This window comes from Salvelinus sp. IW2-2015, linkage group LG13 (genome assembly GCF_002910315.2).
Source record: "Salvelinus sp. IW2-2015 linkage group LG13, ASM291031v2, whole genome shotgun sequence".
In the NCBI taxonomy this organism is placed as follows: domain Eukaryota; kingdom Metazoa; phylum Chordata; class Actinopteri; order Salmoniformes; family Salmonidae; genus Salvelinus; species Salvelinus sp. IW2-2015.
The window spans coordinates 23,903,388-23,918,458 of record NC_036853.1 but is presented as its reverse complement, the minus strand read 5'-3'; the positions used below and the strand labels follow the sequence as shown (position 1 = coordinate 23,918,458).

General features: G+C 39.2%; 1 protein-coding gene across 1 annotated transcript in view; it reads left to right on the top strand.

Moving 5' to 3' along the window:
• The window catches only part of LOC111971912 (regulator of G-protein signaling 5-like), a 2,712-nt gene extending 746 nt beyond the window's left edge, over positions 1-1,966 (top strand). The window contains exons 3-4 of the mRNA XM_023998695.2: positions 296-462; positions 649-1,966. Of these exons, the coding sequence (XP_023854463.1) occupies positions 296-462; positions 649-849 (368 nt within the window). The 3' untranslated portion in view covers positions 850-1,966. The remainder of the gene's footprint in view (positions 1-295; positions 463-648) is intronic.
• The last annotated feature ends 13,105 nt before the right edge of the window (positions 1,967-15,071 follow it).

Below are 15,071 nucleotides of genomic sequence, written 5' to 3'. Positions count from 1 at the left end.
CACAACATCACACAGCCGCTGCTGTAGAATACACATGCTGGCACAGTGCTGGGGGTTATTCCACAAGATACAGACAAATGCATACACTTGTACACACATGTAGAGACACACACATGTACACACACACTAATGTACACACACATACCCACACAGTAGGTYATGCAAGGACACAGATGCTAGGATAGCCTACTACATAGCTTCCTTGTTATTGAACTGTAACTGTACTACATAGCTTCCTTGTTATTGAACTGTACCAATATTAATCTCTCTCTCACTTTCGCTCTCTCTTCATCAGATGGACTGATAGCCTTCACAGATTTCCTGGTGTCAGAGTTCAGTGAGGAAAACATTGCGTTCTACTTTGCCTGTGAGGACTTCAGGAGCACTAAGTCTGCTGCCAAGCTGGCCGCCAAAGCCCAGAGAATCTATGATGAGTTCATCTGCACCGACGCACCCCGAGAGGTATGCGTCCCTCAAAAGCTTGCTTTATTCTCCCTCACCAATGACATTTCTTTGGCATCCCAATTTCAATTATCTTTATMACAACTATAAATTACAACTTTATTACAACGATAAATAAGAAATAACACATCTTCATTCAGACTGCAGCAGCTGACTAACCTCTCTCTCTCCATTCTCTATCTCCAGGTGAACATTGACCACGAGACTCGTGACATCACCAGGGCCAACCTGAAAGATCCATCTACTTCCTGTTTCGACATGGCCCAGCACAGGATCTATCTTCTCATGGCAAAGGACTGCTACCCTCGCTTCCTCCGTTCCCCGGCTTACAAAGACCTGATCAGCCAGCTCTGTGCCAAGTGCACATCCACCTCCAAGAAGGCGTGAACTAGTAGCAGTGGACCTAGTGTGGTCATCTAAAGTTTGAACAGAAAAGGAACTTATCGCCGTTGAACGTTGGCCAGGCGTGAAGCCTTAAGATGGGAATATCTACAGATGGAAATGGACAGATGTCTCGTCATGAACGGACAAGAGATGGGGAAATTCTGATGCCAGCTATTTTGAAAGATGAAGACTGTCAATCACCATAGAGCTCTGAAGGAGGGAAAGAGAAAGAGAAAAGACAGACGGGGTGATACCCCATATGGACAGAAGCTGGGACAAGAACCGAGATGGCAATATCACCACATGATGTGGACTATCATAAGTGAATGTACGGAGATACAGAGTGGGCTGAAGGAAGTGTGCAAAGGATGCATTGACAATGAGTTGGACTTTAACAATCAAAGGTACACTGATATAGTGTCTCATTCTATTGCATCAATGTCTAACTGTGTTCGTAACTAGACATGTATTCAAGGTTGGGTATGTTACTTTGTAAATGTAATCCATTACAGTTACTTGTCCAAAATTGTAATCAGTAAAGTAACTTTTGGATTACATTTAGATGACTTTCCCCTTAAGAGGCTTTAGAAGAAAACAAAAAGGATCCATCAAACGCGTTTGGTGTGTCATCACAGTGGTCTCTGCCTTGTGGTCAGACTCACTAAGGTGGAACAATTAAACTTGAGCCTTTTTTCAATGCTGAATTGATTGTCATTGAGAAAACAGAAAGGTGTAAATGTATTTTTCCTCAAACATCCTTGCTGAATTTAGAAGTAATCTGTGAAGTAATCATCGAGTTCTTACAAAGTACCTGTAATCTGATTATAATATTTTTGCTGGTAACGTACTGTAACTGATTACAGTTGCAGTTTTTTTTTTTGTAATCAGATTACATGTAATTGATTGCATGTAATCAGTTACTCCTGAACCCTGCATGTTTTCTACATGCAAATTAGTATTTACACTATTATTTGTTTCTACTCTGTTCTGTTGTCTCTATGTGTTAAATKATGTATTTAACAAGACAAAGAGAGGAAGAAAAAACTGTGCAATATATTTCTACTGTTGTCTGATTTCTACTGTTGTCTGATACTGTTGTTGTTTTTACATGACAGAAAGAATATGCTAAGTTATTTGAATAAAAAACTAACATTTGAATATTGAAACTGTGTCTTTGTCTTACTTTTGATTATATCACTTCCATACGCAAATGGTTAATATGAGTCAGTGACGGTCAAAGTTTGAGAAGATTTGCAGACACCCAATATTGATTCGGAAGTCGAGATATATGATTTTGACAGTGTAGTACAACACTGTTTAAAAAAAATACTAACATCCTCACTGCATAATTCATATGAAAAATATACAGAATTATCCATTTATTTTAAACTTTTTATCCTTGGATACTAAACAGATCCTTAGGAAGCTAGGCAGCATCCATCTCAATGCGATAGGATATCCGACTTCATTTAATTACACTACTTCCTCTCTCCGGATGATGATAGAACATGTTTGCTCATACTCTATCATTACTATGATTACTATGAGCCTGTGATTATTTTTATTAAGCCCACTCTGCAGTGAGATGAACTAGCAGGTGTCACGCCATACACTGATTGGGTCACCAAGGCAACTGCTTGACCTGTATTACAAAGCATCTTGCTTTGGCCAAATGCTTTTGTCCCATTGTGCATTGTATGTGCATTGTGTTGACTATGTGAGCTTTCGTTTCACATGGTTTGAAATGGAAGTTAGTTCTTGGAAACAGGAAATAAAAGGGAGATAGTGTGAGAGCATCTACGTAATAGAGAGTCATAAAGCCTTGTTAGTTATATTTGTTTGGACAAGTCATCGATCTTTGACAATAAAGGACATAAATCAAGCTAGCGTTGTGACAGGGCTGCTACAACCACACCAGCCATCTAACATATCCACAGTGGTTTAATACTCCTGCTGAGATAATGTAAAACCGTTTTTATGACTTAGTTAATGTTGAGGCCACAGTATTATCACTATTACATGTCAGCATAGCCCGAAAATAATGTGGGTACTTGTTTAGATTGTTATAGCAATTCTCATATAAAACTTAATTGAGAGGAACGATGTTTAACATGCTTATTACATGGATCACAAAAGAAAATCATGATGAAAGTGGCCATGTTAGGTCCTTTTTAGAGCTATTCATGCCTCCTGTAAGACCCTATCACCGGTGAACCATACATGGTGCAGACAACATCTTAGTGTCATTATACTCCTTATAGTGTGCTCTAAAATATGGAGTATTGCTACATTATGGATAAACATTCAACATTAAAAAATAGAATTATTAATATCTCAAAAGTACCCTTTTTGATTTTGCTTATTTTTAGACATATTGTTTGGAACAATATACTCTTAAAGCACATCAAACTGCCAGAGTTTGCACTTTTCAATCAATTATCGATGTTATACATATAAATTTACATTATAGGTCCTTAGCCAATCACAGCCCTCCTAGAGAAATTGAATATTCAGCAAATCACCAGCAGAGGGAGTTCCCTTTGAATCCATTTTCAAATTGACTGTGTTGGTAGTGCTCATAAAATGTATCATCATTTTAAAAGTAGCAGAGAGCTCACTCTGGAAATTGTATGTACTTGTATAAAAATTAACAAAATGAAAAAGGGTACTTTTGAGATATTAATAGTTTTAATGTTGAATGAATTAATGTGTCAAATTGTATTTCATAATGTAGTGATACGCCTATTAGGAGTACAATGACAACAAGGTGTTGTCTGGTTCATGGAGGGGGGCATGTATAAGTCTAAAAAATGGTCTAAAATGGCCACTATCATCATGATTTTCTCAAAAATGGTTTGTGTTACAAATGTAAAAAGCATTTCAAACATACGTCCCAATTAAGTTTCTATGTGAGAACTGCCAGACAATCTGAGATACAAAAACATATTTTTGGTATTTGCTGGCATGGAATCGCTCAATTACTTGGTACAAGTAAGTGCAATGTAATGACTATGTTGGTAGCCTACACAGTATTGCAAAGTACCTACTACTAATGTGATAAGGATAGTTATCTGATTTTGACCATGGAAATTTGAAGTTTTCTTTTATTCAGCCAATATCTTAATGATAAGTGTCCTAGTCAGTGATACCAGTTTTGTTATTTAAATGTTATCAGTGAGGAGTGGATCTAGTGCAGGTGGAACTCAGAGCTGCTGAATTTTTATCTTCTTGGGAACAAAATGCCCATTCATCTCAGCCGATGAGTGTCGATAAAGCTGGTTTTGTAAGCATATGCTGTTTGCCGAGACCTGTTCAGTGCAGTTGAGACTCTGAATTTTGATGAAGCCTCTTCTTCTTCTTTCTTTAGTGGAGTACCAGGCAATGTTCTGACTGGGAAAGCAAGCTTACAAACCAGAGATAACGGTTATTTGACCTTGAAGGCAAATATAAAATGAAGCTTGAAAACTGGGTTGAGAAGAGACCTAAGAGGATTTTGCACCTGTGCAAAGGTTCCAAAATGTCGATCTGTAGTGAGATAGCTTACTTTGTATCTGGCCCTTAAGTATGCAGATGTGTTAGTATTAGAGCATATGACAGAGCTCATCCGGACCCAGATGAAATGTACTAGTTTGTAGAGTGCTAACAGGTGGTGAGGGAGGAATGTGGAGTGTCCCCAGTCAATTAGGTACTCAAACCATGTTGGAAATAGTATACTGGAGTAGCAAATTCCAGGTGAGATAGTTTGCCCTGGTTTTGGATAGCTGAATCACCAAGCAACTGTGGTCCACATTTAGCTCAGCAAAAGAGAGGTATAACATATACACTTGCTAAATGTCTTGACTCTGATACTGAAATTAATATGTCGGTGGACATTTCCAATCATATTACACCATTTAAATACCTTGTAATGCTATTATGTGTTTGGAGAGAATACAACATGATTATGATATTTTTCTCTAACAACCCTGAGACACCGCTTTTCTTTCTCTACCCTATTACCTCATCCTGTCTACCATCTCATACAGTAATCTGTGGAGGAGGTGGACTGTTACGCAAGCCCACTTCCTCTGTCTGCATGGTAAATCATCTGCATGATAGTGGAGAGAGAGTGATGCAGACCTCTGCGTCATCAACTTCCTGACACTACTGCCTGAACTTCTCTCAGTAATTTCATGAAAGAAAAATGCTAAATTACTCTGGAATTCATCCCCTGCTGTCTTTATAAAAATCTAAATTGTATAAACAAGAAGAGAAAGGTACAATTCATCAAGTTTATAGATATTTACAGTCTGTGGTTCAAATACATTTTACCTTGCACCATTGTAATTCTCTATAGCTTCATTGTGTAACAACAAATGTATTGAGAAAAATATACTTCAAGTTGATATACATCATAGGCTACCTTCTGTACATCAGTGGAGGCTGGTGGGATAAGCAATAGGAGGACGGGCTCATTGTCATGGCTGGAAAGGATTAAATCAAACGGTATCAAACACATCAAACATATGGAAACCACATGTTTGACTCCATTCCATTTATTCCATTCTAGCCATTACAATGAGCCCGTTCTATAGCTTCTCCCACCAGCCTCCACTTTTGTACATGTGATTTCTCAATGCCAAACCTCTTATTGCTAACACGTCAGTAGCTAAGCTATATAACCTCCTAGAAACTGCATAAGGCTGACCACTGGGAGAACATTTACAGGAGAGTACTGCCACCATTTGGGGATTAACTGATACAGCATATCCTATCACAGACTCAAGGGCAGGAGTCGCCAACCTTCCACCTAGAGATGTACAGTGCCTTGCAAAAGAATTCATCCCTTTGGCATTTTTTCTATTTTGTTGCATTACAACCTGTAATTTAAATTGATTCTTATTTGTATTTCATATAAAGGACATACACAAAATAGTCCAAATTGGTATGAAATTAGCAAAATTTAAAAAAAATTACAACGGGAAAGTGGTGCGTGCATATGTATTCACCCCCTTTGCTATGAAGCCCTTAAATAAGATCTGGTGCAACCAATTACCTTCAGACGTCACATAATTAGTTAAATAAAGTCCACCAGTGTGCAATCTAAGTGTCACATGATCTGTCACATGATTTCAGTATATATACACCTGTTCTGAAAGCCCCCAGAGTCTGCAACACCACTAAGCAAGGGGCACCACCAAGCAAGCGGCACCATGAACACCAAGGAGCTCTCCAAACAGGTCAGAGAAAAAGTTGTGGAGAAGTACAGATTACGGTTAGGTTCTAAAAAAATATCAGAAACTTTGAACATTCCACGGAGCACCATTAAATCCATTAATAAAAAAGTGAAAGAATATGGCATCACAACAAACCTGCCAAGAGAGGGCCGCTGACCAAAACTCACAGACCAGGCAAGTAGGGCATTAATCAGAGAGGCAAAAAAGAGACCAAAGATAACCCTGACGGAGCAGCAAAGCTCCACAGCGGAGATGGGAGTATCTGTCCATAGGACCACTTTATACTGTACACTCCACAAAGCTGGGCTTTACGGAAGAGTGGCCAGACAAAATCCATTGCTTAAAGAAAAAAATAAGCAAACATGTTTGGTGTTCGCCAAATTGCATGTGGGAGACTCCCCAACACACATGGAAGAATGTGCTCTGGTCAGATGAGACTAAAATTGCGCTTTTTGGCCATCAAGGGAAATGCTATGTCTGGCGCAAACCCAACACCTCTCATCACCCTGAAAACACCATCCCCACAGTGAAGCATGGTGGTGGCAGCATCATGCTGTGAGAATGTTTTTCATTGGCAGGGACTGGGAAACTGGTCAGAATTGAAGGAATGATGGATGGCGCTAAATACAGGGACATTCTTGATGGAAACCTGTTTCAGTCTCCCAGAGATTTGAGACTGGGACAGAGGTTCACCTTCAAGCAGGACAATGACCCTAATCATACTGCTAAAGCAACACTCGAGTGGTTTAACGGGAAACATTTAAATGTATTGGAATGGCCTAGTCAAAGCCCAGATCTCAATCCAATTGAGAATTTGTGATATGACTTAAAGATTGCTGTACACCAGCGGAACCCATCCAACTTGAAGGAGCTGGAGCTGTTTTGCCTTGAAGAATTGGCAAAAAATCCCAGTGGCTAGATGTGCCAAGCTTATAGAGACATACCCCAAGAGACTTGCAGCTGTAAATGCTGCAAAAGGTGACTCTACAAAGTATTTACTTTGGGGGGTGAATAGTTATGCACGCTCAAGTTCTTTTTTTTGTCTTATTTCTTGTTTGTTTCACAATGAAAAATATTTTGATCTTCAAAGTGGTAGGCATTTTGTGTAAATGAAATGATACAAACCCCTAAAAAATACATCTTAATTCCAGGTTGTAAGGCAACAAAATAGGAAAAATGCCAATGGGGGTGAATACCTTCGCAAGCTACTGTACTGGGTGTGCAGACTTAAGGGGTAGTTATGTGAGGGAACCACCAGTGGGCATGCTAGTCTTTTAAATAAAACAGAAGCCTTCTTAACCCAATTCTTTGTCTCCCCTTCTCCTCGAAGTGTCCATTGTCCATTTCACACCGAAGTAGAGGGAAGATTCAACACTTGGAGGACAATGTAATTAAATAAACGCATTTCACTATCGTCAAATTTGTATGTGTTTATTTAATTCCATTGTCCTGAAGGAACAGGTAACATTGTTACTTACAAGTATATGTGGTTCCTTGAGAATTACAGTACCAGGTAGTAAGAAAAAACAGGACTACTTCAGCTTGAGAGCCAGTAAATGAATAAGCCTTGTTTTCAGACAAAACTGCAGTTGTCCTCATCCTCTGTAGCCTTGGTTGAACTGTCAATTGAGTACGTATAGGATAGATGCTCACTCTCAGTACAGCCTGTCTGTTAGAGAAAGGCCAATTAAAAACTGCTGAGGTTTAATGTAGATTTAATTTGGTTACAACATCTAACCTCAACTAGGAAGGGAGAAAAAGAGAGAGGCAACTGCATGTTACACTCGAAGCGTGGGAAATGTCTTGTTGCGTGTCCCTAGCGAAAAGGGAAAACTGTGCTATCCCCTGACCTTGGTCTCCATGGGGTTTAGATGATTTATCCTCTGTGGATCACAGAGATACCCAGAGAGACCAACTCATACGTTATATCTCTTTTAGGTCAATCAACTCATCATCAGATACAAAAATATCCTCAAATATGTATTTATGACGTCCTACCCAATGCTTGTTTGTCACAGATACAGTATGTTCCATACACGCCTACTTATAAAATCTGAGACGCAAGAACCTTCTACAACAGTCAAATCAATAACCTTTGTATTTAATAATAAAAATGATTTAATAAAAAATAATTAATACAAATTCCTATATTAACTTGAACCTTTTAGATAACCCTATCTCAATCCCCTGGCTCAGTGTTAGATGAAGAGCGGCAGGAGCCTGGACTGCTGTGACCTCAGCAAAGCTTTGACTTGGCCACTCCTCTCTAAGATCAAGTAACACTCTGATTGAGCCTCCACTTTCATGTTCTCTGCAATTCATCTATTCATCCCCTCCTCTCAACTCTGTACCAGCGTGTGCATTCTGTTCCTTCTCTGAATCGAGGAGGTACCCTTGATGAGGAACACAGTGATGAATATTAAGTCAGACAATAGTATTTTGCAATATGGTCTAGTAATGTGCCAAATTCTGGCACACAGTTTATTTAGTTAAATATCTGTTAGATGCGTTCCTCTGTGTGAACTCCCTCCTTCTTCTCCTAGTCAAGCAGCCAAACACTATAGATTACAATGAGGTCCATAGTCTACTGGGTATTTATAATTTTCACAGAGTGGCTGTTACACAAGCATCACTCAGCCTTCCATTCACCTTTCCATCTCCAAGATCATAAAAGTGGTCACCTCAGACTGAAGCTATTTTCCATAATTGACTCAGTGTCATGTTTGGTTTGCCCATTTTTTAGGATACACAGTCTTAGGGTACACAGTTTTGTGACTTTGCTTTCATTAATCTGATGACTGTTATTTATCGAATCAAATAACCATGTTTAATTGTTACCCGATTAAATTATTCATGTAACAATGAACTCATTAGGAATTTGGGGCACCACGAGAGCGGTTGTTTAAAGAGTTACCATCTCCCGAATGTAACTCTAAAGGTCCTTACCTATCGCATCCTTAAAACAGTCAATTTATTAAATCATAACCTCTTATCATATCATCATTCTGAACAGTCGTAACCTCACGCATCTGCAAAAAAAACAGCGGGGTGGGGGAGAGAGAGAGAGAGTCTCCTCTGAACAGTTGATGTTGAGATGTGTCTGTTACTTGAACTCTATGAAGCATTAATTTGGGCTGAAATGTCTGAGGCTGGTAACTAATGAACTTATCCTCTGCAGCAGAGGTAACTCTGAGTCTTCTTTTCCTGTGGCAATCTTCATGAGAGCCAGTTTCATCATGGCGCTTGATGGTTTTTGCAACTGCACTTCAAGAAACGTTCAAAGTTCTTGAAGATTTCCGCATTGACTGACCTTCATGTCTTAAAGTAATGATGGACTGTCATTTCTCTTTGCTTATTTGAGCTGTTCTTGACATAATATGGACTTGGTCTTTTACCAAATAGGGCAATCTTCTGTATACCACCCCTACCTTGTCATCACACAACTGATTGGCTCAAACGCATTAAGAGGGAAAGAAATTCCACAAATTATCTTTCAAGAAGGCACACCTGTTAATTGAAATGCATTCCAGGTGACTACCTCATGAAGCTGGTGAGAGAATGCCAAGAGTGTGCAAAGCTGTCATCAAGGCAAAGGGTGGCTACTTTGAAGAATCAAATATAAAATATATTTAGATTTGTTTAACACTTTTTTGGTTACTACATTATTCCATATGTGCTATTTCATAGTTTTGATGTCTTCACTATTATTCTACAATGTACAAAATAGTAAAAATAAAGAAAAACCTTGAATGAGTATGTGTGTCCAAACTTTTGACTGGTACTGTACACACATTATATCTATGGAACAAAGTCGATATTTATCTTACTGACAAATTGATCAAAGGTACAAATCAATCAGTGCCTAATGGCATCTATAAAATACGTATAATAAAAAGGCTTTTATAATAGACCCACTTATAATTCTTTAGACTGGTGATGTCATTTCATGTGTGGTGGAAATTAATTTCTCTCAATGAGGATTAATTTATTTCTCTAAGGAGAGGAATGATAAATAATATCTATATTTATCCCCTGGCTTGTATATAGCTCCGGCTACAGTTGCATAATGGAAAAGAGAAATAGGCATTGTAATTCAAAAGCAAATCATTTCTGCAATTATTTTCTTCCACTTAAAGCAGGCAAGTTCTCCAGAAAAGCCTTTGCAAATAAACCTCCTTTATGTAAGCAATTAGTGGTGCTGTGGGAAAATACATTTAATTTCCACTCTCTTCTGGCCTGTGAAAGCGTTGTGGAGAAACAGGACAACTTCATAAGAATCCATCGAGGACTGTTCTGTCTATCCCGTGTCCTGGGTCAAGTCCAGTCCACTTTGGAACAGTTTAGAAGTGTGGCTATGGCATTGGAGATAAGTCTTGGCAATCCATTGGGTTTCATTACTATAGTCTCCATGATGACGCTTGTTCTGGGGCAACTTCATCTTACTCTGCTTTATCAGTCCCTCCTACTGTTGACCTTTGCTCAGTAGGAAGTGAAACGTTAGAGGGCCAGTCTAAGAGCCACACCAAGCAAGCCAATGAGTCATAACAAAGCACTGAGATTACATAAGAATTGGTGTTCTGTGTTATTTTTGGAGAAATGTCAACGTGAGATTAAACTCGCCTTCCTGTTTGGCCAAACACTCTGGTACGGGAGTCCTGTTGTTTTACATTTTGGGGGAAACCTGTAAGACCTAATAAAGTTGATATACTGTTAAAGGCCAGGCACAACAGGCTAAAATTACATTATACATTATACATCTTATACATTTTGAGATTTCTTGGTATTGTGGTCCATTAATATTAGTATTTTCAAAAGGTAAACATAAACATTTCTACAACTTGATGAAAATGTATATTTAATTTATCATACTACTGTCATCAAAATGGCATGAATTTTAACCACTTTTAAATGGACATATATCCATAATTTCAAAGAAATCGTTACAAACTGGACTATATGTAGTAAGTTACTTTGAAGAGATAGTGATTGGGTCAAAATAGGCATTTGGCGATTGGTAAGCTAAATTCAGTGTAACTGTCTTTAACTGCCATTTCCAGTCAGACTCTTCCCAAATGGCAACTCATGGGATATGCAAAAAAAAGGGAAAAGGGTCTCGCTTTAGAGCAAATATAGCTGGGCAACATGTTCTTTCTCCAGAGCTCTGGGAAGTGAGGTGATTTTCGAAATAGTTATATAGTTCTATAAATATACACGCAGGTGTTCTGCCTGCTCTTTGTTGTGTGATTGCGAATGGACCAAGATTTAAGTACCATTTAAACCAAACTACAATCAGTAAAGCTGTTATTAAACATATGATGACCTCATTCACATGATGCAACCAATGTTTAGATCCACTGCCGATACTAAAATTATTGAATCTTCATCTTCATATAAACTAAAGTAAAAAATGTAATAAAACACAATAAAATAACTATAACGAGGCTATTTACATGTGGTGCCAGTATGGGGATACAGGTTAGTCGAGGTAATTTGTACATGCAGGTAGGGGTGAAGTGACTATGCATAGATAATAAATAGTGAGTACCAGCGGTGTACTAAACAAATGTGGGGGTGGTCAATGTAATAGTCCAGTGGCCCTTTTGATTAATTGTTCAGCAGTCATATGGCTTGGAGGTAGAAGCTTTAAGGAGCCTTTTGGTCCTAAACTTGGCGCTCCGGTACCGCTTGCCGTGCGGGAGAAAACAGTCTATGACTTGGGTAACTGGAGCAGTTGCCATACCAGGCGGTGATGCAACTGGTCAGGATGCTCTCGATGGTGCAGCTGTAGAACTTTTTGAGGATCTGGGGACCCATGCCAAATCTTTTCAGTCTCCTGAGGGGGAAAAGGCATTGTTGTGCCCTTTTCACGACTTTCTTGGTGTGTTTGGACCATGATAGTTTGTTGGTGATGAGGAAACCAAGGAACTTGAAACTCTCGACCTGCTCCACTAGAGCCCCGTTGATGTTAATGAGGGCCTGTTCGGCCCACCTTTTCCTGTAGTCCAGGATCCAGTTGCAGAGGGAGATGTTTAGTCCCAGGGTCCTTAGCTTAGTGATGAGCTTTGTGGGCACAATGGTGTTGAACGATGAGCTGTAGTCAATGAACAGCATTATCACATAGGTGTTCCTTTTGTCCAGATGGAAAGGGCAATGTGGAGTGCGATTGAGATTGCATCATCTGTGGATTTGTTGGGGCGGTATGCGAATTGGAGTGGATCTAGGGTTTTCTTTCAAAGCACTTCATGGCTACCGACGTGAGTGCTACAGGGTGGTAGTCATTTAAGCAGGTTACCTTCGCTTTCTTGAGCACAGGGATTTAGCTTGTCTGGTAGGCTCGCGTTACTGGGCAGCTTGTGGCTAGGTTTCCCTTTGTAGTCCGTAATAGTGTGCAAGCCCTGCCACATCCGACGAGCGTCAGAGCCGGTGTATTAGGTTTCAATCTTAATCAATCAAGTTTCAAGTTTCAATCAAGTTTATTTTATATAGCCCTTCGTACATCAGCTAATATCTCGAAGTGCTGTACAGAAACCCAGCCTAAAACCCCAAACAGCAAGCAATGCAGGTGTAGAAGCACGGCGGCTAGGAAAAACTCCCTAGAAAGGCCAAAATCTAGGAAGAAACCTAGAGAGGAACCAGGCTATGAGGGGTGGCCAGTCCTCTTCTGGCTGTGCTGGGTGGAGATTATAACAGAACATGGCCAAGATGTCCTGTATTGATGCTTTGCCTGCTTGATGGTTCATCTGAGGTCATAGCGGGATTTCTTATAAGTGTCCGGATTAGTGTCCCGCTCCTTGAAAGCGGCAGCTCTGGCCTTTAGCTCGATGGGGATCTTGCCTGTAATCCATGGCTTCTGGTTGGGATATGCACGTACGGTCACTGTGGGGACAACATCATCGATGCACTTATTGATGAAGCTGGTGACTGAGGTGGTATTCCCCTCAATGCCATTGGATGAATCCCAGAACATATTCCAGTCTGTTCTAGCAAAACAGTCCTGTAGTGTAGCATACACGTCATCTCACTACTTCTGTATTGAGCGAGTCACTGGTACTTCCTGCTTTAGTTTTTGTTGGTAATCACGAATCAGGAGGATAGAATTATGGTCAGATTTGCCAAATGGAGGGTGAGGGAGATCTTTGTATGCATTTTGTGTGTGTGTGTGTAGTAAAAGTGGTCTAAAGTTCTTTTTCCTCTGGTTGCACATGTGACATGCTGGTAGAAATGAGGTAAAACGGATTTAACTTCTTATGGCTGCAGGGGCAGTATTGAGTAGCTTGGATGAAAGGTGCCCAGAGGTGCCCATAGTAAACTGCCTGCCCCTCAGTCCCAGTTGCTAAAATATGCATATTATTATTAGTATTGGGTAGAAAACACTCTGAAGTTTCTAAAACTGTTTGAATGATGTCTGTGAGTATACCCGAACTCATATGGCAGGGAAAAACCTGAGAAGAAATCCAAACAGGAAGTGGGAAGTCTGAGGTTGGTCGATTTTCAACCCAGCCCCTATATCAAATCAAATCAAATGTTATTTGTCACATACACATGGTTAGCAGAAGTTAATGCGAGTGTAGCGAAATACTTGTGCTTCTAGTTCTGACAATGCAGTAATAACCAACGAGTAATCTAACCTAACAATTCCACAACTACTACCTTATACACACAAGTGTAAAGGGATAAAGAATATGTACATAAAGATATATGAATAAGTGATGGTACAGAACGGCATAGGCAAGATGCAGTAGATGGTATCGAGTACAGTATATACATATGAGATGAGTAATGTAGGGTATGTAAACATAAAAGTGGCATAGTTTAACTTCTCTAGGGTAGGGGGCAGCATTTTCACGTTTGGATGAAAAGCATACCCAAATTCAACTGCCAGTTACTCATCCCCAGGAGATAAGATATGCATATTATTAGTAGATTTGGATAGAAAACACTCTGAAGATTCTAAAACTGTTTGAATCATGTCTGTGAGTATAACAGAACTTATTTAGCAGGCGAAACCCCGAGAACAAACCATTCAGATATTTTTTTTTTGAGGTCACTGTCTTTTCAATGAGGTTTCATTGGGAAACCAGATTTCAAAGCGAATTGCTTGCAGTTCCTATGGCTTCCACTAGATGTCAACAGTCATGAGAAATAGGTTGAGGTTATTCCTTTGTGTAATGAAGAAATATATATATATATCTTGAAGTCGAGGCACTCCAGGTGTCCTGGACATGCACTTCAATCAAACAGAAGGCATGCAACATTTCGTTTTAATCCTGTATTGAACACATATCATCCCGTCTTCAATTTTATCGATTATTAACATTAACAAATACCTAAAGTTGTATTACAAAAGTAGTTTGAATTTTTTTGGCAAAGTTTACAGGTAACCTTTGAGATATTTTGTCGTCAAGTTTGAGCAAGTTGGAACCGGTGTTTTTCTGGATCAAACACGCRAAATAAATGGACATTTTGGATATATATCGACGGAATTAATCGAACAAAAGGACCATTTGTGATGTTTATGGGACATATTGGAGTGCCAACAACAGAAGCTCGTCAAAGGTAAGGCATGAATTATATTTTTATTTCTGCGTTTTGTGTCGCCCCTGCAGGGTTGAAATGTTTTCTCTCTTTTGTTTACTATGGTGCTATGCTCAGATAATAGCATCGTATGCTTTCGCTGAAAGGCCTATTTGAATTCTGACATATTGGCTGCATTCACAACCAGTGTAGCTTTAATTTGGTATCTTTCATGTGTGATTTAATGAAAGTTTGATTTTATAGTAATTTTCATAGTAATTAATTTTAATTTGGCGCTCTGCATTTTCTCAGGCTTTTTGCCAAGTGATAGAGTAGCGTCTTGCCTAAATTCAGATTTTGGATATAAATATGAACTTTACCGAACAAAAAATACATGTATTGTGTAACATGAAGTCCTATGAGTGTCATCTGATGAAGATTATCAAAGGTTAGTGATTCATTTTATCTCTATTTCTGCTTTTTGTTACTGCTCTC